The sequence below is a fragment of the Marmota flaviventris genome, chromosome 19 (assembly GCF_047511675.1).
Source record: "Marmota flaviventris isolate mMarFla1 chromosome 19, mMarFla1.hap1, whole genome shotgun sequence".
NCBI lineage: Eukaryota > Metazoa > Chordata > Mammalia > Rodentia > Sciuridae > Marmota > Marmota flaviventris.
This window is the reverse complement of record NC_092516.1, coordinates 32715575-32741011: the sequence shown is the minus strand read 5'-3', so window position 1 is coordinate 32741011 and position 25437 is coordinate 32715575. Positions and strand designations below refer to the sequence as shown.

Below are 25437 nucleotides of genomic sequence, written 5' to 3'. Positions count from 1 at the left end.
CAGCTCATTGAGAGAAAAACAAGTGCCAATAATTTCAACACCACTCTTATCAAATATTTATTCAGCTCCACCTATGTGTCAGCCTTTTAGATACTGAGGAAGGCTGTAAATAAACACGAAAATCAATGCTTGTATGACAGTTACAGTCCAATAGACTCAAGCTACCAATAGGAACACTAACTGAACACCTACTATGTGTTGGACACTGTTTTAAAAGCTTTCATGCATTACCATGTTTAATCCTCATGAGTACGAACCTCATGAGTAGATACTATTATCATCCTTATTTACAGACAAGAAAACAGAAGCACAAGATCAACTGGAGGAGAATGACTTATCAACTACCCTCAAATCTAGGCTAACAGGGGATGGATTGGTTAGCTGGAGAAATCTTCTCAAACAGCATTAACAGTCAGACCCAAAACTCTAATAGAAACAAGGTTTCACATATTTACATGCTTAGAGATAAACAGTGTACTGTCAAGACCTGGTTCATGTCCTGCACCTCAAGCTGTTCAGAGAATAATTGACCTAAATCTCTCTCTTTCTCTGTGGTGCTGGGGATAGAACTTAGGGCCTCATGAATGCCATGCAAATGTCTGGCCACTAAACAGCATCCTCAATCCAATCATCAAAGTCTTATATCATCGTCATTATCACAACACTTAAGGAATTATCAATATAATTTTCCTGATTTATCATTTGAATTTCTGTAGCCAGAGTGGATTGGTTTATTACCTTAAGTCTTGAGCACCTGTATCTGACAGGCATGTGATGGCGATAGGGCTGTCTTCTGTACCCCTCACCTCTCCCCATAACTCACACGGTCAGCTCTGCACTTACGATGGCTGGTGTTGGGCTGGTCATCGGTTCTGATCCCCTCTTCCCCTCTGTGCATCTATGCAGGTACTGTGCTCTAATCAGGTGAACTTCCTTGACAGGTTGTTATCACCAGTTTTATACCTTTGTAGGACACAGCTGCACCTTGAAGGTGATCAGCTGTTTGCAACAATAGAAATAAGCTTTTTAAAACAAGTTTTAAAAATTGAAATCTGAATGGTTTAATTCTTTTGAGGTAGTTTTCTGTTGCATTTATAATCTCAGGTTAGTAAGTGTTAAAAAGTATTCCTGTATGTGAAAATTAAGAGAAAAACCATTAAAACTTTTTAAGTTTAAAAGGTCAACTTGTAAACAGAGGTAGAAAATGGTAATTTTACCTTAGTAAATGGACTATATAGCCCTTGCTGCTTCTTTTCAGTTAAGCATTGTAAAAGTGACCCTTCGACATTAAAAAATGTAAACACTTCAGAAGGCAGAGCCTCCTTAAAAACTCTAAATCTCCCTCCTTCAGTTAACTTGCTGGCCATTGAGACTTTTAGTGAAGGAATTGTTATTGCCTGGGGACTTTTTAACCTCCAAAGCACCATATAAACAGTTTAAGCAACAAAACACAGGAGGGCATCTTGACCCCTTCTGCTCTGTCCAAACCACTCAGCCTGGCAGGCTGCCTGAAAGGCATGGATCTCTGAGCAGTGAACATCTATTTCTCCCTGGTTTGGGAACTCATTCTAGTAACATTTTTCATTTATCTTTGAAAGAGAAAACAGCAACATTTTATCTCATATACATGAGCCTCACCTTTATCCACAAAGATTTGCAGCAACTGTTAGAGGCTGAACATAATCACTAACTTGATAAGTCAGAAAGAGACTCAAGGTCAGGAAAACATAAATAAAAGTATAAAACCAAGGCGGAGGAAAATAAGGACAGAAGGACATAGGTCCGAAGGGTCACAGAGCTGTAATTACTTGCTACACATCCACAAGTTTTAAGTTTATGGGGAAATATGCCTAAAGCTGGTGGAATATCTCTGGCACTCTGGACAATGTCCCTATCTCGGCAGAGCTAAACATGCTTTACTGCTTGCTGTAAGCTCATGCACCTTCTGTGGGTTATTTAAAAAAGGAAGTAGTTTTAAAAGACCTACTTGACTGGTTGGGTTCAGGGAAAGGTGCGCTCTCTCATAATGCAGGCTACAGCATAATTTGGTGTGTATTTTCTGGAGGGCATTTTGCAACGATCCACCCTTTGACCCAGCCTCCCTCTTGGGGATTTAGCTTTCAGAAACATCATGGATTTGGGCAAAGCTTTACCTGCGGAAATGCCCACTGCAGTGCTTTACCAGCAAAGTCCTATGTCCAACAACAGGGGCTCAATCAATAAATTATGATGAGAAACAGAGTACTGTGGAGTCATCAGAATGATGAAGCACCAAATACTGACTGGCGTGGAAATAAGTACTGAAAACTGGGGGTACACCTTAGTGGTGGAGTGGTCCCCAGTACCATAACATAAAAAGCCTCCAAGATGAAATATACACACAGATACATTTGAACCAACCGGGAAATGTTGAAAGGTATCATTTGGAGATTTCTCAAGTACATACAGCTACAATGTAACTGGGGAGAAATTAAAAATAACATTTGTTTTAGTCCTGAAATCTAACTAAACTGAAATCTTTTTAAAATACTAGCCTATTGTGCCCCTAACAATAAAGTTCATATATTTCTAAGAAAAGTTACATAAAAAGAAAGGGAAAGGCTAGGCTTGGAGGCATATGCCTTTACTCACAGTGACTTGGGAGGCTGAGGCAGGAGGATTCAAGTTCGAGGCCAGCCTCAGCAAGTTAGTGAGACCCTGTCTCAAAAAGAAAAATAAAAGGGGCTGGGGGTATAGATCAGTGGTAGAGCAACAGAGTTCAATCTCGTGTGTGTGTGTGTGTGTGTGTGTGTGAAAGAGAGAGAGAGACACACACACACAGAGCGAGAGAGAGAGAGAGAGAGCGAGAGCGAGAGAGAGAGAGAGAGAGAGAAAAGCTTTCACTAATACTCAATTAGCAAGTAAATTAATTAACTATAAGTGCTGTACTCCACCCCAAACATCCCAGTTTGTCTAAACAGGGCTCTTGTCTATGCCCTCAACATTCCTTCCATAATAAACTCTTTGATATGTGCAGCTATGATAGTTTTGGAACTGAATATACTGAGATTCATGTTTTACCTTAGGGAATACCACACTACAGCTGTATGGCCTCTTGGAGATCCAAACCCCTAGGACATGATCCTGTCTCTGACATAAAGTGTCCCCTAAGGGGCTCCTGTTTAGGTTGTAGGCATCCTACAGAGAAACAGATAATCAGTCAGGAGGCCTGGAGCAAAACTCTGGTCTTGAATTTTAAAATTTTATTTGCACACACCCATCAGAATGGCAAAAAATTAAAAGGACAGGCAATATCACTTGCCAGCAGGATGCACAGTAATAGGAACACTCATACACTGCTGGTGGGAATGTCAGCTGGTGCTACCACTTTGGAAAACTGCCTGGCACTTTCTACTAAAGCTAAGTATTCAAATACTTTACATCAGCAAACTCACTCCTGAGCGTATGCCCAAGAGATATGAGGGTCTGACTATAACTGTACTAGACACATTCACAAAGCACTACTCCTAAGATCCGGAGTCTACAAACAATCCAAAATGCCCGTCAAGAGAAGAATGAATTGTGATTCATTCATATGGTAGAATGCCACTCAGCAACAAGAACCACAACTCCTCCCATGTCAGTGATGAATCTGACAAGCAACCTGGGCAAAGGGACAAAATAACCAAGGCCATCAGAGGTTAGGACAGTGATGTGTTCAGCTTGTGGCAATTTAGTAAACTATATATACTTGAGCACACCTTTCTCTATGTATATTGTAGTTTAATAAAAAGTTTAAAAACAAAATATATTTGCATGGGTCAACGGGTCAAACTGTACATTTATAATAATTCTTTTTTTTTTTTTTTTTTTGTACTAGGGACTGACCCCAGAGGTGCTTTACACTGATTTTGAGACAGTGTCTCGCTAAGTTGCTCAGGGCCCCGCTTAGCTGCTGAGGCTGGCCTGGCTATTTTCTGCTGTTGGACTGCAGAATAAATGGCCATGCGGAATGAAGAAAACGAACTTGGGGCAATTCTGGGGACAATAGTTTTCCCTAATGTACAGGTCTTTATAAGGCTAGTGACTTCTGGAATAATGTCACAAATGTGAACTCAAAAGCTACCTGAAACCCATGGAAGGTGTCACTTGTCCAGGTGGTCCCCTGGGTTTCACAATAAAGGATGCCGCACGGCAATGTTATTGAGTTCAAAAAACCTCTTTCCCATCAGGAAAAAAAAAAAAAAAATTACAGAAGAAAAAAAATCTATTGTTTGCTTTGTACTTTCATTTTACCAAACAAAAAGCTAAGGCACTGGGCTGTTCAGAATACTTCCAATACCTGGCACCCCCTCCTGCTCCCAGCACATGGCTCTACTCTGTCAGTCCTACGGAGCCAAGAGTAAGCTGTCTGGACTTCTGCAATCCCATCTTATCTCAGCACACCTGAAGAAGGTAGGGCTGTGGGAAAAGATTAAGATACCCAGCAGTGGGTAGAGCTACAGTGATGAGCACACCTCAGAAAGGGGTCTTGAAAGGCATAAAAGTTTTACATGCCAGACTTGTATGTTGTTGTCTCACACTGGAAATCAACCTGACAGGTATTCAACAGACAAGGAAAACACATGCATAGATTGTTCCCTTTACCCAGTGAAAGAAAAGCACTTGTTTCTTAACAAAAGGCTTGTTCAAAACATGCCAAAGGTGAATTGTCAGAATGACAGAAAAATTCCAGTGACATCTTAGATTGCCAAATTAGAAAATATATTTGGGGAAAAAAAAATGTATTTGGTTTGTGCATTTGTTGATCACTAGAAACTACAAATTAAATTACTATTTGGAGACCAGTGTGGAAGCCGGTCATAGATTCTAGGCCTTAGTTTTTCATCTAAAAAATGACAAGTAAATACACATAATTGACGAACGTCCACCTCATGGGCAGATATATTCTTAGCAACAAGATGCTCTATGAACATGATCAAGGGTGGGAGCAGGGAGCGTGGCACAGGATTAGGTGTTTAAGAAATTAAATGTGTATTTACTCAACAAACATGCACACCTACTATGCACCAGGAACGGTTTTAGGCATAAGGAGAACAATAAAACAAAGCTCCTTGCCTTGTCGAGCTCAGTCCAGTTGAGGAGGAAAGAGATGAAAAAAAACACAGAAAATATATCACTTAGGATACTGAGTAGGAAGTTTTATGAGGGGAAAGGTAAAGTAGCCCAAGTTGAGGTTGAGAGCACTGTCAGCAAATTTAAAGTTGTTTGAACAAGCCTCCTTGAGAAGGTGACATTGAGTCTTCTGTGTCCCTGTCCCTCCTTGTCATTTTCCTCCTGCACTCAACTGTTTAGCAAGATTTGTGTAGGTAGGACATCCCTAGATGACACCACACGGGGCCTCCATCAACTTCCTAAGACATGAACAGTTCTAACTTCTAGGAAGGTTGTGGCTACTCTTAATTAAAGGTTTGTTTGAACTTGACTTCTTCCTCTCCCACTAAAGCATGTACTCATCAGAAAACCATGTAAAAATTACAAGCAAGCTTTTGAGGGAAAATTATGGGCACACTATGGACTAAAGTGTGGGAAGGGGCAGGATCTTTGGCCAAACTCTTAATTGGCAACAGCAAGATTATTTGATATTTTGAGGCTTATTATCATGTCATTTGTTTATGAAGTTGTAAAATGCATGCCGTCTTGGGAGTTAGCATGGATTGCCAGTAACAATTTGTCTAAGTACATATTTTAGAAAACTCAGCAAATGTTTAAATATGTATTAAAGGATATTTGATACTGCATATAGAGGATCACACTACTTTATAAACCTCCCTTTTCTCTAAAGAATGTATTCCTTTATTTCAAAGAAATTTGAGTATTAACAAAAAAATCTCAGTTGCAGGTGGCTTTTGCAATCACACCTGGTTAGGCTGTGTTTCTATTAGTAAAATATTGCAGGTCGCTAGGTAACATAAAGGAAATCTGTTTTTTATAAGAATGAGAGTCACCAATATTGTCAGTAGAATTTTGTCATACTATGCTTGCTTTTAGCCTTGATCACTGTGGGTGGGGCCTGGGGAAGAAGAACTCAATGAGGAGGCAGCAAAAGGCTTTTCAGGTTTCTAATCAGACCTGTGGATGTAAAACTTCACTGTGTATTCATCATAGCCAAACCAAGGGCTAGCAGCCTTTACTGCAACGATTATGTAAACCTGTTTTCTGGTTCTGCAAATTCTTTCCCCATCACCTCAACATGAAAAAGCCTGATCCCAACATATTAACAAGGAAAAGGTGATTAAAATCAATCAATATTTAGTGAGCTTGGGGTGTGCTTTCAGACACCTGGGAATAGAAAGCAATAAAGTAGTGGTCTCTGATCTTCAGTATATTATAACCTTTCAAAATTTGAAAATGACTTACACTGTTTTATGACTACAAATTTGGATAACCAAAACAATGAAATCCACACTTTTTCCTTCTGTCCCAGTTCCATGGGTATATGACTTGCCAAAATTGTTGACATTTGTGACTCTGTAATTCGCTTGAATACAACCCATCTTAAGACTCCTGCAGTCAGTCAGTCAGAAGGGAGAGAGAATAGTTTACCCTGAATATCTGATTGCTTGTCTCAAGTTGATATTCTCATTTCAGACTGGAAAAACAGGCCTACATTGGAGAACTTCAATATTCATGTGTTTTTGAACTCCAGTGAATACTTAAAGAATCCACACATAATTTGTAGTGATCTGCATTTCAGTCACATACAATTTTTCCTTAACTATAATCAGAGTAGTGATGACTCCCCAATCTAAGAATGTTTTACTTACTCTCTGTCAGCGCCCCACACCTCCTGCCTCGCCATCTTTGGGGTCATTTAAATGTTAACAATCTCAATATAAACATAAGAATTTAAACATCCAAATTTCTGGCATTTCTAGAAATTGCCTTCTATTAAGGAAACACACTAGCAGGAACAGTTTTTGGTCACAGTTCCTGACCCCCAAATGCTGTGTCAACAGTCTATCTATAAAGTAATATTTCACATGATACAGTACACACTTTATGTATTGCGATGAACAGAATCGATAATTTTGGGGCCTTCAATGGCTAGATTATGAAAATATTTTCATGCTGTTTTTAGACTCTTACTCAACAAAGGTCAATAAACTCCTCTGATTACAGGAACTCACTCAGTCCTTGCAAATTTAAAGACTCAGTTTTAAGATTAAAAGAAATCTACAAAATTAGCAAAGCCATGTAAACATAGCTACAAATGAATTCAGAGAACTTCAAAGTCTCAAGGGTGTAAGGAGCCTAAGCAGAATTAAAACAAAAGTTGTTTTGTATTCTATTAATAGCAGATGATTAAACGCATATCTTATTTCAACTGGAATTCATTTATTAGGACTTAAACTTACTAAACTGGCCACTAATCCCATGTCTTGTTTCTGGGAAAATTCTCTCTCGCACAACATGCAAGAGACGGACCATCCAGCGCTCCTTAAAGTTATGTCAATTTTATTAACTCCTCGGTGCTGCAATAACCTCACAAAACCATGAATGTATGAAAGCCAAGTTCAACCTAAAGCTGCGGAAGAAAGGTGCAAGGGGGAGGGCGTTTCAAGGCTTCGCAGAGCAAACTTGCCGCCGAACCAGAAAATTCCCCGAGCCTCCTGCGAGGTTCCGGCGGGGAGCTCGGCTCACCTGGCGATGGCTAATTACAGGGGAGTTCCCCCCCCCCACATTCCTGTGCGCTTTCTTTTCTCGGAGGAAACTCGAGCTGGTCTCTCCGGCCTCGGAGGGCTGCAGCCCAGCCAGGCCACCGCGGTCACTGATTCCAAGGAGAAGCTGGGAGGAGCACGGGGCCCAGAGCCCGCTCGGCCTCTCCCCGCCTTCCCCAGCTTCCCCCAAACACGTCGGCTGTGAAACGTGGGGCTCGCTGGGCGTCTCCGGCTCAGGCAGGGGAGGGCCTTCCCGCGAAAGTCCCCCTCCTTACCCCTTAGGTGAAAATCCCGACCTCTCCCTGGTGACAATTAATTGCCAGCTGCCGGCGGGGCTTCCCTTCCGGGCCTCGAACCCCGAACTCCGGTTTCCCCCGGAGTCCCAGGGCCTCCCAGCCTCCCGCCCTCGGCCTCGAACCCCTGCGCCGGGGGCCTCCGCACCCGGGACCTGGAGAACCGCCCCCATCCCCCAGGGACCGGGGCCTCCAACCCCGCGCCCGGCGCCCCAGGCTCACCCGGTAGGTGTTCTCGGTGAGCCGGTTCACCTCCTCGGGCCCCCGCGACATGGCTGCAGCCTCCGGACGGGCGAGCGAGCGCGGGAGGACGCGGCGGGGCCTCGTGGCCGCCCGACCCGGGGCGGCGGGAGCAGCGGGGCGCGACCGAGGGCCCCTCGAGGGTCGGCTGCGGCCACAGCCGTCGGCCCAAGAGTGCTCGCCCGGATCCCCACTGACAAAATGTCAAAAGTTGCCGCACCGCCGCGCGCGGGGAGCGGAGGAGCTGCGGCCAGACGCGGCCGGGGCAGGCGGGGCGGGCCGGGTGGCCCCACCTGAGGCCGCGGAGCGGGCGGGGCCGCGGGGCCGGTGGGCGGGGCGGCCCCACCTGGAGCAGCCTGGAGGGCGTGGCCTAGCGAGCGGTGGGCGGGCCCAAGGTGGGGTGGGTGAGAGTGGGCGGTCCAGCCTCCGCGGAGGCCAATGATATTGCGCCGGTGGGCGGGGCCGAGCCGCCGGATGGGCGGGGCCGAAGCAGGATGGGGTGGAGTAGGCGTGGCGGCCCCACCTGAGGCGGGCGGGGCGGCGGCCACTGCGCGCCCTCTCGCGGCCCTCCCAGGGCTCCTGGCGACCAGGGGACTTGTAAATTACGAGTCTGCTGCTGCGTCGCTGTTGTGCTATGGAACCTGGACCGAGGACATTCGGGTCTCTGTGGTCCTAAATAAAGCCCTTGAGTGCACCACACGGAGCTGGGAGTGGAGGTCAGAGGCCCGCGTCCTCCGCGAGCTCTTCCCCTAAGCTCTGCCTTTTGGTAACGCAGGAAAGGGGCACCCGCATCCCCCAGGCGCAAGGATTTTCCTGATGGTTGCCTCCCCGACCTAAAGACTGGAGGGCATGACCCTCTTAGGTGGAGGAAGGGGGACTTCCACCTGTAATTTGGGAAGCTCCTGGAATATAAAAAAATGAATAAGTGCCCAGAACTGGTAGCTGAAATGGCAGTACGTGTTTAACCTTTACGTTAAGCTCGACCTTTAACTCACTGGAGCTGTGCTTATCAAAAGATCTTTATGGGATTTAGAAACCATGGTGAGCTGAGTTTTAGGGAAGCCTGTCTTCCTTTGTCTCCCAGGTGGGGCCCCTCAGGCTCCTTGTTCTGTCTACTCCTGGGCCGAGCCCTGCCCAGGGGTGAGGCAGATGTCATCTCTGGGCCTCTCCCAGAGTGTGCACCTAATGTCGGGGTGACCCAGACCCTGAGGGTGCAGAACAGTTTCACAGTAGGAGCCACTGCTTAGCATCTGACTCTTCCACCAAGCACAGACAAGAGATCTTATTCTGATTTTTTTTTTTTTTTGGGGGGGGGGGCGTGTACTCTGGGGCACTCGGCCACTAAGCCACATCTCCAGCCCTATTTTGTATTTTATTTAGAGACAGAGTCTCATCCAGTTGCTTAGCGCCTTGCTTTTTTTGCTGAAACTGGCTTTGAACTCTGCCTCCACCTCCAAGACAATGGGATTACAGGTGTGTGCCACCGCGCCCGGCTTAGTCTGATTTTTTAAAAACCATATTCCACTGCATAATTGTCACAGATTTTATGCCAATTTGTTGTTGTTGTTGTAAAAAAGAAGGGTGTGACCATTATTTGAAGCTGATTTTTTTTTAATCTTGCTGGTGTACTTTAAAATAATTAATTACTAAACTGTCTTTGGTACAAGGTTAGTATGCATGGAATATTCGTGAATATACTTTAATGTAGTGGCAATGATTATGCAGTGAAATACTGAACTTCTATCTAGGTACATTGCATCACTTATAGTTTCTACACTGCTCCTGGGATGTCAGATGTAGCTCAATGGGAGAGCACTTGCCTAGCATGCACCAGGTGTGGGTTCAGCTCCCCAATACGCGGCCGGGGCCGGGGGGGGGGGGGGGCGATTTAAACTGCTCCTGGGATAAAGTTCACTAGGAAATCTCACAATGAAGGCACTGTGTGACTGGGATGGGAAACCCGAAAGTATGAGATGTCTCTGGACTTAGAACAGACACATCCACTTGGACTCTGGGGCAGTCTTATCAGGTTTTGCAAGCTATAAAATATACCATGCTTGAGAATACAACAGACACTAGTATGGCAAGATGTAAATCAATGGATGTGTAACTGACGTGATTCTGCAATCTGTATATGGGGTAAAAAGGGGAGCTCATAACCCACTTGAATCAAATTGTGAAATATGATATATCAAGAACTATGTAATGTTTTGAACAGCCAACAATAAAAAAAAAAAAAAAAAAAAAAAAAAATATACCATGCTTGGATGTTGGGGGGAAATAACACATCGTCCTGGATTTCAGGCAAAGGAAGCAGCTACCCCCTTCCTTAATATGTATCCAGTATTTGGCTAGTAATTTTTCCAACTAGGCCTCCTTTGCTGTATGTGGGATATGTTTATGGCCTTATAATTACCACCATTACATATTAGGCTCTTAGAGTATGTCAGTTTTTATTTAAATGTGAAAATCACCACCTTAACTTTGCAGATCACCTTCTGTCTTAGAACTTGCTTCTGAGCCTTCCTTCTGATGAAGTCATTCCACTCTAGGTTGCCAGGCAATCATCGGAGGAGCTGGAGAGAGAGCAGAGGCTTAACCTTTAACCCCCCACAGCCCAGCTGTGTGAGTCAGAGCTGGAGGAGACAGGGACTAACAAGCCACCATAAAGCCTCCGAGTATCTCAGATAGCCCAATTTAATTGCGGAGGTTGGAATTTGATGGAAGGACCAGGTTATTAAGTGTATGCAAATCTTCCAACAGATGTTTGGTCATATTTAACATGCCTTTCTGGAAATAATTTCCTAGGAAATAATTTCCTATGATCATCCTGCTCCTTCAGAAGTCTTTGAGAATTATTGGATTTTTCTGGGGGGTGAGGGAGTACTGGGGATTGAACTCAGGGGCACTCGACCACTGAGCCACATCCCCAGCCCTATTTTGTATTTTATTTAGAGATAGGGTCTCACTGAGTTGCTTAGCGCCTTGCTTTAGCTGAGGCTGGCTTTGAACTTTCAATTCCTCCTGCCTCAGCCTCCCAAGCCACTGGAATTATAGGTGTGTGCCACTGTGCCCGGCGAGAATCATCAGTTTTTAATCTGTCCTGGCATATATAGTATATCTCAGCCCCCACTCAGGGCTCTCTGTCCTTAGATTCTTGGGAGTTCTTTATTGAAGAAAAACAACAACAACAAAAAAATGAGTATTGATTATCCAATACTCTTTTGGGGGTTGTTTGGGTGCAGAAGGAACCAGGTTTACCTCATCCTTTAATGCAGGAGGCAAAATTCAAGGAGGATTAAAATGAAAGCTGTAATAGAGGTATGGTCCATCCTGCTGTATGTAAAAATATAGGTGTGCCCTCCAGGCCATTTATATTAGATTCTTCACCTATGTTTGTTGATTGCATGTAAACCTGGGAACCCATAGTCTTAGTTGTTCGTGGACTATGTGATGCTCAAAGTGAAGGAAAATGAATCAATGTAACGGAATGACTCAGGAAAAAAATGGAGAAAAGTCACCATTGTGGTGTCATTCAATAGCTTAGTATGTGCTAAGAAAGCACACACACACACACACACACACACACAGCTAGGAAGAGGAGCTGGTCCCGTCTCTTAGCATCTCAGCATAACACCTCCTGAGGGACAAACAGCCACCCCCTCTTCTTTTAGCTCCTGCTTCAGTTGAAATAATCTAATGTCCTGTTTTATGTTAACACAGTTTGCAAAGTGCAATTGCAAACAACCATGTCAATAACATCTTGGTAACCACAATCAAAACAAGCTCTTGTTTAGGGATCTGTGTCTTCTGAACTTGGTATGCAGTTGCTGAGGGGCTCTCTGCCTCCTGTGAGTGCTCCCAGCTGTCCTGGAGTATCCTATCAGGTTTTGTGACAAAAGAAGTTCCTGTTGAGAACAGAAGTTTGGAGAAAGTTCCCATAAAGATTCCAAGAGACAGGATGGGGCTTACAGTTTTCTCATTCTTGAAAAGCCATTGACACACCAAGCTTCTGCCGTAGAGTTTCTCCCTAGCTGTTTCCTCTGCCTGGATGGAATGTTCTCCACCCTGCCCTCAGCCCTCTGGTTCTTTCCTGTCATTTGGATTCCAGAGAGGCCTTCCCTGACCACTCATCCTGAATAGTACTTTAGGCGTCCTATCGGGGACATCCTATTTTAATTCTAATAGTGCTTACTACTGGCCGTGGCAGGTTGGGTGATAATTCCCCAGAGATGTCTGTGACCTAATCTTCAGGATCTGTGAACATCAGTTATCTCACATAGCAAAAGAGACTACAGATGTTAGGGATTTTGAAAGAGGTAGATGGTCCTGGATTAGCTGATGGGTCTGATAGAGTCACAAAGGTCATTCTGAAAAAAACACAGGAAGGGCCAAAGGAGCAGGTGATAACGATGGCAGAAGGTAAGACTGAAGCAGTGCCCTTTGAAGATGGAGAAAAGGGCCCAAAACCAAGGAACACAGGTAGCCACAGCTACTCAAAGCTGAAAAAGGCAAGAAAATGAACTCTCCCCTCAGAACTTCTGGAAGGAACCAACCCTGCCAACACATGGGTCCTCTCACATACAGCTGTAAGAGAATACATATGTGTTGTTTTAAGTTGTAAGTTACCACTAAGTTTGTGGTAATTTGTTATAGCATCAATGAGAAACCAATACAGTCATCCCTCATATGAATGGCAGATTGGCTGCAGGACTCCTCTTTGATACCAAAATCCACAGATGCTCAAGTGCCTTACATAAAATGGCGTTGAGTTTGCATGTAACCTGTGCATATCCCCCAGCACATTTAAATCATCTCTAGATGATTCATACTTAATCAATTCATACATTGGTTAGGGAATAATAAGAAAAAAGCTGAATATGTTCAGTCTTTTTTAAAAATATATTTTTTTATTTGTAGATGGACACAATATCTTTATTTTATTTGTTTATTTTTATGTGGTGCTGGTGATTGAACCCAGTGCCTTATGCATGCTAGGCAAGCGCTGTACCACTGAGCCATAACCCGGCCCCTGAACATGTTCAGTCTTGACAGTGTTTTGGAGGGTTGGGTAGATACTGGGGATTGAACTCAGGGGCACTAACCACTGAGGCACATCCCCAGTCCTGTTTTCTATTTTATTTAGAGACAGAGTCTCACTGAGTTGCTTAGTGCCTCTTGTTGCTGAGGCTGGCTTTGAAGTCGTGATCCTCCTGCCTCAGCCTCCCGAGCTGCTGGGATTACAGGTGTGCATCACTGTGTCTAACACAGATTTTTCTGAATATTTTCAACCTGTGTTTGGTTGAATCCACAACAGGAACCTGCTGACATGGAGGACCAACTGTACGCTAGCTCATCTTTTTCTTGTTCATTGCTGTCTTCCTCCTCCGCCCCACCATTAGATCACAAGCGCCATGAGGGCAAGGATGATTTCTGTCTTGTCCATTGTAGCTTGCTCAAGGCCTAGCACACAGTAGGTGCTCAAGAACTGTTGAAAGAATCCCATCCCATTCCCATCTGGGTTATACATTATTTCTCCATCTGTTCCTGCCAGGCATTCCAAAGAGCTCACCATGGGGTGGGGTAAAAATTCAGACTCTGTCCCTGGCCTGTGACACAATCTTAGGATATTAATTTTTTCTACTCAAGACCCCAGTTAAGCTGGGTGTGGTGGTGCACACCTGTAATCCCAATGGCTCAGGAGGCTGAGGCAGGAGGATCTTGAGTTCAAAGTCAGCTTCAGCAACTTGGCGAGACCCTGTCTCTAAATAAAATAGAAAAAGGACTGGGGATGTGGCTCAGTGGCGAAGCACCCCTGGTTTTAATCCCCTGTACCAAAACAAACAAAACCAAAACCCAAAAACAAAAAAAGACCCCAGTGAAGGTAGGCTCCCTTGGCATCCCCCTAGCCCATTAAGAATTTTCTAGTAATTTCAGCTTCCTGAATGAATGAGTCTTAGTGTCTACTTTCCATTTTGCACGGGCTGTGAGTCTCCGTACTGGTGAAACACAGGACATTGCAGCCACCTGGCTATTTGGGCCCATTTCTAGCTCCTATATTCCCACCCCACTCCCAAGGGCTCTCCTGTGCTGTTTGTTTGGCTTTCTTTCCTTTGTGTTTTTGATGTCTTTTTTTTTTTTTCTTGCAAACTCAGCTATGTATTGAAACATTTTTGATAGATTTTATCTGTCATTTTTAATCTTTGTCACTAGAGGAATTCTAGATTGTCTCATGGGCCAGAAACATGAAAAGAACCTTTGTTGTTTCCCTTTGAGGCTGTGTGTGGAGTGGCAAGTTCTGGACAGGAGGTCAGGGATCAGGTTTCAGTTTATCTCTATCAGTTGTGGTATGAGGGGACACTTTTTTTCCCCCCCACTTCTTGGTCTAGGATTCTTTTTGCCTCTGGAATAGAGTTGTTGTTCTTCAAGTTACTTTTAGTCCTAAAGTTCTCTCTCTCTCCCTCCCTTTAAACTTCTGTGCACAGATCTGATTGTGAAATCTTTTTCTCTTGGTGTCGGTTGGCTTCTGGGGGGGGGGGGGGGCATTATTTGCCCAAGGCCAAGATAACCGGAACATTCTTTACTTTTCCAAGGGCAGAAAAGGAAAGCCACGGATCTGTTGTCCTGAAAATTCCTCATTGAGTTGGCCTTGAGGGGACATGGCCTAGCTGGATTTGTGGAAGTGGATCTTCCTGGCCTCTCCTCCTTGGCCTTGTCTTCATCACCAACCTCCCCACCCCGCCATGGGAAAGCATCGGCAGAGAAAGTTCTAGACTTTCCTTCTCCAAGCAAATTTGGGTTTTGCATTTACCAAATGCCAAACATCGACCGCTCCCGTCGATTTCCTTTTCATAGGACTCAAATCCCTGCATATGTGCTCAGTATTTTTCCTTGATAAACTCAGTAAGTTCTGGAACAGTCTTACCTTCCACTGGGACTTTTTCTGAAAGAGAAGACTTCAAAAACAATGCTCTGAAGTACTTTTGCCGAAATCTATGGAGACAGACAAAAGCTCATTCCCTCTCTCTGTCTCTGTCTCTGTCTCTCTCTCTCTCTTCCCCAGGTCTCTATGTAGCTCAGGTTGGTCTTGAACTCCTGGGTTCAATCAGTCTTCCTGCCTCACCCTCCTGAGTAGCTGGGATCACAGGTGAAAGCCATCACACCAAAAGGCTGGGATTACTAAGGAGTTTTTCCCAATGAGAACACCAGGAGATGCTAAGGGGGTGGAATATCATGGACCGATCTTTTCACTAGGGTGATCTGTCTTTTAAAATTTTAATTCTCTTTCCAAGAGAGCAAAGGTCATGACACGAGGATGCCTCAGTTGATCCTTTGTGTCTACACCCACCTTATCACACACTCATATTTATGTTCTTGTACCAGATGCCATCTCACCACACCAGCCTCTTTCACCTTGGACCCTGGCATTTCTAGTGAATTTGTTTCCCTGAACAACTCAGACCTTATTGCGACCGACCACTCTGAGCATCACAGTCCCTCGGTTCTCACTTTAAATTCCCGGGGATCTATGGAGTGCAATAAACAAGACAATGCTCAAAGGGGATGTATTAGCCCCACGGATCTTAAAATTCAGCATAAAATGAAATTTTCCATTAGGGCAAATGCATACAATTATAAATAATTAAGCAAAACCTTGAGTAGTAATTTATGTGTTTCTTTACAAATGTCCCCAACATATTGACATTGACGGAGAAGTGCAAGGATTAAGAATCAATGGAGACTCTGCTGAGTATAAACGGCAGACCTCGCCAATCCACATCCCATCAGTATCTGATCAGTATAAAAGTTTTAGCAGGAGTTTGGCCATGATGTCAGGAAGCACTGTGGTCTCAGAAATAGGAGCCATAAATTCACTGTCCAAAGAGCTTCACTATTTTCATACCGAGCAGTAAAATGCAGCCTATGCATTATTTTTTTTGTATTTAGGGATATTTAAAGTTTGTAAATGCTGTAGCATTGAAAAGATCATAGTAAGCATATAAAAGCTGATGTGCAAATCCTTTTTTCTACTATAGGAGATGGTGAGCTAGGGGAAAAAAATGTGATTTTCTGGTCTCTTTGAAGTTAGGAGTGGAAAAATAGACACATTCTGGCCAAAGAGTCAGAGTAAACAAAGGTCTGCTTTCCCTAGAAAGCAGATCCATTCATGCAAGAAGTAGCCACCATCTGTAAGCCCGAAGCAATGAAAAAGGTTAAACGTGAACAAGTAGAGATGGACCGAAGGGAGAGACCGTCATTGACTTCCAAGCTTTGGTGAGCACTGAGCTTTCTGATTGGCAGCTAAATAAAGCCTTCCTAAGTGACATAGTTGGTTTTCCTTTGATATCTGTAGGCAATCGGTTCTAGGATGCCCATGGATACCAAAATCTATGGATGCTATAGTTCCAATTTTATATATAATGGTGTAATATTTGCATATAACTTACATTCTTGCAATACTTTAAATCACCTCTAGATAATACAATGTAATTTTTTTTTTTTTTTTTGGTACCAGGGATAGAACCCAGTGGCACTTAACCACTGAGCCACATCCCCAGCCCTTTTTAAATTTTATTTAGAGACAGGGTCTCGCTGAGTTGCTTAGCGCCTTGCTTTTGCTGAAGCTGGGTTTGAACTCAAGATCCTCCTGCTTCAGCCTCCCGAGCCACAGGGAATAAAACGTAAAATCTAAATAAATAGTAGTTATGTTGTGTCATTTAAGGAATAATGTCAAGAAATAAAAGTCAATCCATGTTCAGTGCAGGTACAATTTTTAAAAAAATATTTTCAATTGGTGGTTGGTCAAATCTCAAGTTCTAGAACCCGAGGATCCAAAGGGCTGCCTATATTGTTCTTAAAATTTGGTGGGAGAATTTGAGATCATGTCAAATTCAACACATATAAGCATCATGAATCTTTTTTTTTTTTTTGTACTGGGAATTGAACTCAGGAGGGATGCTCTACCACTGAGTTACAAACCCAGCCCTCCTTTTTAATTTTGGTTTTTAGAGGCAGAGTCTCCCTAGGTTGCTTAAGGCCTCACTAAGTTGCTGAGGCTGGCCTTGAATTTGCCATCCCCTTGCCTGTCTCCCAAGGAACTGGGATTAGAGATACATACACTATGCCTGGCTAAACATCAGGCACCTTCAAATAAAATAATAAATCCAAGTGGTAGGAAAGAGTTTCTTAAAATTTTTATACATGTAAGTTTTCCCTTTTGGGGAATGACCCTATTTTGCAATTAAAACAAAAGACCCCTCCCTGGGCAGCCACGTTTGAAAATGATTATGGAAACCAAAGAGGAGAGAGTATTATTAAAACTGGGACTGTCCTGAAAAAATTCCCTACTGTCTGATTTTTTAAATATCCTTAAGCCACTTTCCAAAAGTACTTTCATTTCATTGTAATCCAAGAACATCATTTGACACCCACTTTTCCAAGAAACAAATTTCAGAGTCAATGTTCAAAGTTGTCCATTTGGAACCTCGTCAAGATAAATCATCCATTTTGCTTTGGAGTCAGTCACAGTGGTTTGCAAGATGTCCCACAAAATAGCAACAAGAGGAGCAATATTCTCAGAAGTCACCAGATAGGAAAGCATTCACACATTATTATTAGCTAAGATGATGCTACGTCTCTGGACTCAAATGACTTGCTCATTCTTGGCAGTTTTCTCTTATACCAGCAGCTTTTCTGTGAATGTGAAAGGAGATGAGATTTTGTCTGTTTGCTCTTGCCATAGAACGTCAATCAGCGCTCCTTGGGTCTTGAGATCTTTGGCTATTTGACACTAAGCTGGTGAAATTTGGGTGTCAGCACTCCCCCAAACCTTGCCTGGGTGAAGGGTTTGCTCACTGAGTAGACTTCAGGGTCTAGAATCCATGGAGTCTCCACCGTGTGTACATAGCAGCTAGGACCTAGGGGCAGCCTCCTTCCACAATGCAGAATGGCTCTCCGATGGCAGAACTCCTTCCCTTTGTGGTTCATGACTGGGTGACAGGGGACCCCTGCTGCCCTTCCAACCGGGTAAGGTCTGAGAAGATGGTCCCGTCTGGCAATTTCAGTTTCTATCTCAGTGAAAACGATTCTGTGACTCAGAGCTAGTCACAGCCTGTCCTGGGCTTCTGTTTCCTGGTCACTCCAAGTGGGGGAGGGAGGTGCTTTAGATGACCCTGAGGGAGTAGTCACAGAAGCTATGTTTTTCCTTGGGGCATTTCTCAAAGATGAGTCTGTCAGGCTCCAGACCAGTGGACGAGACTCCATTATCAGGCTCCCCTTGGAATCAGGCTCCCCTTGGAATGCACGGATAAGCCATAAGCCGGGCAGTCCCCACTGCTCTGGGGCTGCTGGCGAGGCACTAGGCAGAGGCCCCCAGGGCAGCCAGGGCTGTTGGAATAGGCCGGGTCATGGGTCCTGCAGTTGCTACCCCTTCTGTCCCCTCCAAGACCGCCTTTGATCTCCACTGTCAACAGAGATTGCAGCTCACAGGATTTCCCAGCCAGCTCTTTACCCCCCACTTGCTTTAAGCTCTGAGCCGGCTGGGTCAAGTCACATGTCATCTCCACACTGCTCACAGGTCCAGCAACCACTGGGCTGATGCTGCTCAGTTTCTTTCTTTTTTTTTTTTTTGGCAGAGTGAACATCCTTGATTTATTTTTCTTGGCCAATCCACTGACCCTTAGCAGTTATGACACTAGAGAAGGACGAAATGACCAGCAAGGGCTGCGAGAAACTGCCCCTGGGCCATCAGGGGCTTCCAGGACACCCCTGGGAGCAGGCTGCTTTGGAGGAAGCCTGGGGACAAGCTGCTGGAACAGGAGCCCACGCTGAGAGGACCTGGTCCCTGATGAAGGCTTGGCGACCTGGCCTTGCCCACCTCTCTCATGGACCGCCCCTCCCCCTCCTGCCCTTTGGAATCATTGTCCTGGGCTTGATTTTGTTGTCTCTGCTACTGGACAGTGAGCAAAGCCTCTGTCACGGCAGGACTCTTTCATTTGCAAATGGGTATGAGGCACCGTGAGCTTCACCCGAGGGGCATGACCGAAGGCTGCCACAAGGTGCCAAGGTGGCACCCAGATGCCCCTTCACTGGCAGCCCTGAGGTCAGAAGCTATGTCTGAGGTTCCGCCCAGCTTTGTTCTCCAAGGACCGGGACACCCCAGGAGCCACCTTCTTGGCTGTTTGGGTGGGTGAAGGCATGACTCACCTTGACCAGCCACTCACCCTTGAGTCACATCGATCAGGAAGCCCAGGACGGATGTGACATCATCAGCAAACACAGCCAGTCATAGATTTGGGGACAGCTCTGTTTGCCTTGGAGAGAAATGTCCCTACCCTGGTTGGGTCTTTGTGTGGAGGGTAAAGGGCACCAGGCCCAAGGGTACTAGAATTAGTTAACTTTTTATGTCAATGTGTCTGTGAAGGGATGGGGACACTGAGGATGGGAAACCTCAGGGACCAGCCTGAGCCCTGCTGCAAGGGGAGGGTGTGTCACTGGTGGGAGCAGCTCTTCCTGTTGGCTAGTTGGCTATTCTGAGCATGTCCCCTCCTCTCCTAGGTTGCTAATCCAAACACCAGGATCTCCTGATACTCTGCCTCCTCAGCTAAAAGATGGTGGATCCCTGGGGGCAGGGTCAACAGCGTAGCTCAGGAGCTCCTCCGGCCCCTGGCTCTGTGCCAGCCTCTGTCACTATGTAGAGACTTTAAACCAATCTTTTCCCCATACAAACCTGGAGCCCCTATTTGGCTGGACTTTACCATTTTCTTTAGTGTTAGGTAATTCTTGGTTATACAGAGGAGGGTATGGGGTGTCCTTTTGGGGTGTTGAAAAAGTTGTTTTGTTTTACTTTCTTTTTTTTGGATACTGGGAATTAACTTGTGGGCGCTCTACCACTAAGCTACATCCTCGGCTCTTATTATTTTTATTTAATTTTTCCTTAACATTTATTTTTCTTTTAGTTATAGGTGGACACAATACCTTTATTTTATTTTTAATGTGGTGCTGAGGATCGAACCCAGGACCTCACACATGCTAGGTAAGTGCTCTTCCTCTAAGCCACAACCCCAGCCCTTATTATTTTTTTATTTTTGAGACAAGTTCTCGCTGAGTTGCTGAGGCTGGCTTTGAACTTGTGATCCTCCTGCCTCAGCCTCCCCAGTTGCTAGGATTGCAGGCACAGGCCACCATGCTGGGCAAAAGAGGTTGTTTTGAACTAGTTAGAGGTGATGCTTGCACAACGCCGTGACTGTCCTGGATTCTACTGAAATGTACACGTTCATGGAGCTCATTTTACTATGTGAATTTCACCTCCATATAAAAAACAAACAATAATGACAACAACAAACCAAATCAGGCTACGTAGACCCAGGCAAGGCCCCTTTCCCTGGCAGCACCAGCAGGCTCTCATCAGCTCCATACGATGACCAGTCAAAGGTCCTGGGCCTTACAGGAACCAGCTGACCTGGGACTCCAGGTGGGCCTGGCCCGGCCTGGCCTGTCTGGGACAGTGACATAACCACTCAAGGGCCAGCATCCCGTAAGCAGAGCCAAGGAGCCACCGGGGGCCTATCCCTGTGTGCTCAGGAAGGAGGGTCATTGATGCTGCTGGACCTCAATCTCTGGCCCAGTCCAGCCACCCTGGGACCAGGCTGGGGAGGCACAGGATCAGCGATATGCCCTGTGAGCCCTACTGGAGCTTGCCGCCGATGAACAGATGGGGTATGAGGATCTGGTCTTGATTTTAAAATGTGATATTTTGTTCAGCATGGATTTTATTTTTTATTAATTTTTTTGCATTCATTTTGATTTTATAAAACACAGCATTAAATCTCCTTGATTATCCGGTGGCGTGTACTCCCTGAAGTGGTGTGCAATTGTTCCCGCAACCCTCTGATCCAGTCTTGTTCTTGCTGAGAGTGTTTTGGTGGCCAGGAGTGTATCAAAGTTGTGGCTGAAAGAAGGAGGTGAGTGCAGTAAGGAGGAGACCTGGGGTTCCGCCCTACCCTGCAGGGAAATCCAAAAGGCCTGCATTGCTCTAGAGTCTGCACGGACCTGAAGCTGCTTAAACCTTCTCTGAGCTCCAGCTGCTGCCTGGGACCCAGGGGGGCCAGGTGTGTGCCGGGCTGTGCGAGCTGCCCACTGCGTCCACTAGATGGCGGGCTGGCCGCGCAGGTGAATGGCCGCGCCTCCCTGTGAGCCATTCTAGCTTTTAAGGCTCACTTGCCAGTGGCTGGCGTTAAGGCACCTCTTGGAGAAGACCTGGGCCCAGACAGGTGAAGTGACATACCCGTTATCCTTTACTACCTAAGTGATATTGGCTGTTATACTCGACATATCCAAACTCTCCTTTGATCATTTGGTCTCTGTTTTAGAGGTATCTTTTGAAAGCCTGGTGAAAGCTATAAGACCCTCTCCTTGGGAAAGTTCGAAAATAATTTCAGGAGCTTCAAGAACACTCCAGAAATAGACCCAGAACCTGTCTGACATGTCCATAGACTACAAATTCCATTTGGAGTTTATTTTTAACTCCTAACTTTCTGTTCCTGATATGGATCTAACCATGTTCACTCTGAAATTTTTTTAAATTGAGCACCTACTATGTTCTAGGCACTGTTCTGGGTGCCAGAGATATTTGTCTTTGGGGAGATTTAGTTCTAGAGAGGGAAAGCAAGTAATAAAAATGGACAAAATTAGTGTTGTCAGCATTAACACTGTTCTCTAAATATTTCCAGTTCTCCTTCCCTTTCTGGTCCATGGTAGGATCTTACTTCCAGCTCCTCATGTGGTTGGGTGAAACCAGGTGACCAGTTATGACTAATGAATCATGAGAAGCCATGTGTTACTTGGGCATGAGCATCTAATTGCTGTCACGAGGCCCTCCAGAACTTTCCCTCATACCTGACATGGAAACAGGAAGTATTTAAGAAGGGGTTCATTTAATCAGCCCAGGTCCCTGAGACCTAGCATGAGTGAGAAATATTAGATGTTCCTCCACTTACAAAGGAGGAACCCTCCTCTCACAAATTGAAAGTACCATAAATTGAAAATGCATTTAATCTACCTGACCCACCAAACATCACAGCTTAACAACAATAGCACATCATGATGTCAAATGTTTTCCTATGTGACTGGGAGCTATGGCTCACTGCCACTGCCCAGCATCATAAAAGAGTGTTGAACCAACTATCATGAGGACTGGGAAAAGATTAACATTTGAAGTACAGTTTGTACTGAATGCTTGTCACTTTTGTACTAGGCGAAAGTCAAAGACATTGTAAGTTGGGGACCATCTTTGCTTTTTAAAGTCACTGAGATTTTTGGGAGATGTTTGTTACTGTAGCATAACCTGGCCTGTTCTGACTGATAAGATAATAAATAAATAATAGAATATGATTATAAAGATTGCTAGAAGGAGATCAAAGCAGCAGAAAAAAGACACAGTTGAGGAGGATAAATGGTCCTGGAAGTGTGAGGAAGTGGATGGATGGGGAGGAAGATGGAACCTTTTAAACAGAGCCATTAAGATAGCTTCACTGAGAAAGTGATCCCTGAAAAGAAAATGAGCTCTGCAGGGATCTGGGGCAAAGAGCGTCCCAGCCAGGGCGAGAGCCAGGGCAAAGGTCGGATGTTTCTGATGTGTCCAGAAAACGGCCAAGAGGTTGGTGTGGCTGGAGCAGATGAGGGCTGAGGTCAGAGAAGTAAAGGGGCCATTTCTTGTGTAGCCTCGTGGCCACATAAGGACATCGTTGTCATGTTCTCTGAGTGACATGGGGACCCATGGTGGGGCTTCGAGCCCAAACATGACTTGATATGACTGACATTTTTGAAGGACCCCCGTGGCACCTGATTGAGACTAGGCGTGGTGGGGGGGCAGCGTGGGAGTGGGGAGCCGAGGGACAGTTACCGTGCTGGGCGGAGGTGGGCTGGAGGCTGTTGGATGTACGACTGGAGTTGGGAGAATATGAATTTGGGAGTCACTGGTGGAAAGAAGGTAGCAAAAGTTCAACGTTTTAAAAACACTGTTGGTTATAAAAAAGAACATTCCAGTGCAGCGTTATACACAGCTGGACCCTTAGGACTAGAGATGAATATTGTGGAAAGCGATGCAGTTACCCCTGTGAGGAACTCTGATGGTGTCAGGGAGCCACCGTGTTCCCTTTGCTTTAGGAAAATCAAGGACATTCATTGTCTTTTCTATCATGCAATGATCCCTCTGAGCTAAGATTTTTTAAGCTAAAGCCTTAGAACAGTGGTTTTCCCCAAGAAATGGACACATTTCCTATTTCCTGGAAAGAGAAATTGTGAAAAAAATTCTGTGTCCCTTTTCTCTTCAGGTGCCAAGGAGCTCAGATACCAGTTGGAAACTATAATACCTTTGTTTTTATTTTCCTTCATTCCAACTTCCACTTTCAACTCTTGATTTTAGTATTTCGATGTTTTATTTATTTATTTATTTATTTTGGAGACAGGTCTTGCTATGTTGCATAGGCTGTCCTTGAACTGGACTCAAGAGATCCTCCTCCCTCAGCCTTCTGAGTTAACTGGGACCTCAGGTGCACATCACTGTGTTAGTTTACCTAGTATGTTCTTGCTGTAAATTCTCTCAAATTCCATGTGGAAGGAGGCAGGTATACTGGGAAAAAAAAGAATCAGAACTGAACAAAGTTACTTTTTAATGACAATACAACTCATTTGTAAGTAAAAAGATATTGAAAAATGGTCTCTAAAGTAATTTTCTCTAGTCAGTCTCCTACTCCAGCTGACTTTCATTATGAAATTGAAGATGGGTCCCTCAAGGAAAAATAATTCTAGGCCTGAAAAATTATATTAAAAAAATCACACTTTAAAATTGCAGCATATACGAAAATTCACATATTTTAAAGGAACTAAGCAGCCCAGCATAAGATACGGAGAATAATATGCAAAAGAAGTCACAAAACACAAATGTAAAATAAACTATGTGGCATTGTCTTTATGTCCTGGAGCGATGATTTAAAGCTCAGAAAAAGGAGGTGCATTTTCCTGTTTGGACAGGCTGCTCTTTGAGTTTCGGTGGCTCACCTTTTTCTGGAATCCTCTGGAGCCAATCTCTCAGACCCCACGAAGCCTTCTTGATTTTACCACATCCCCTTCAGCCGCTGTTTTATTAATCTGTCAATATTGGATGTTCAAATCAATTCCTTGTTTAAACTTCAATTGATTTAAAGAAGGAAGCGGTGTAAATAATACATAGCATATGTAAATTCATGGATCTTCTGTTTTCCTAATGCACATTCAAATCAATTCATAAGCCTTAAAATAAAAAGTGGTGCGGTGTGTTCCCCTGAAATGATCTATTTCACCCCATGCTGATCACACAGCAGGGTAGGGAGAGGCAGGCTCTGTCCTGGAGGGTAAATGTACCCAGTCCTTGGAAGTAGCCAGTGGACCTTCAAACCAACTAAATTAACTCAGCTGATGAACTAGATGGACTGAGAGGCGGGTCCAGCATGTTCTCCATGTAAGTCAGCAGAGAGTGGAGCATCCCCCTGCCCCACCCCAGTTTGGGGTTGGGGACATCTTCCTGCAATGTGGTCTCTGTTAGCATCTAGCTCACCTCTGATTCCTGTTTGTCACGGTGCTGGCCCATTTTGACAAGCTGTAGAAATGATGGGGGGTATTTGGTCTCCAGTAGTGAATCTTAAACTTACCATTTATATATTTTTTGGAACCAGGAATTGAACTCAGGGGTACTTCACCACTGAGCCACATCCCAGCTCCTCCTCCCCCCTTTTTTTGTATTTTATTTTATTTAGAGACAGGGTCTCAGAGTTGCTTAGAACCTTGCTAAATTGCTGAGGCTGGCTTTGAACTTGTGATCCTCCTGCCTCAGCCTCCCCAGCTGCTGGGATTATAGTCGTGAGCCACTGCACCCAGTTTAAGCTTACCTTTTATGACAGAGGTCCTCAACTGCAAGCCCTGATCCTGCAGCGCCAGCGTTATCAGGAACTTGCTAAAAATGCAAGTTCTTGGACCCCAGCCCAGACTTAAGGATTATGATCGTCTAGAGATCATATGGATGCTAAATTTTGAGAACCACTGTTCCAGAAGAAACTCCATCGATAGACAGTCAACAGGGTCAAGGAGTTTCAGGACATGAATCTGTAGACGGTTAACCTCAAACAATCACAAAATCACTGACCTTCAGTTTCCTCATCTGGAAGGTA

General features: G+C 44.6%; 1 protein-coding gene across 1 annotated transcript in view; it reads right to left on the bottom strand.

Moving 5' to 3' along the window:
- The window catches only part of Baiap2l1 (BAR/IMD domain containing adaptor protein 2 like 1), an 86900-nt gene extending 78579 nt beyond the window's left edge, over window positions 1-8321 (bottom strand). The window contains exon 1 of the mRNA XM_071605831.1: window positions 8216-8321. Coding sequence (XP_071461932.1) covers window positions 8216-8266 — 51 coding nt within the window. The 5' untranslated portion in view covers window positions 8267-8321. The remainder of the gene's footprint in view (window positions 1-8215) is intronic.
- Between the last annotated feature and the right edge of the window lie 17116 nt (window positions 8322-25437).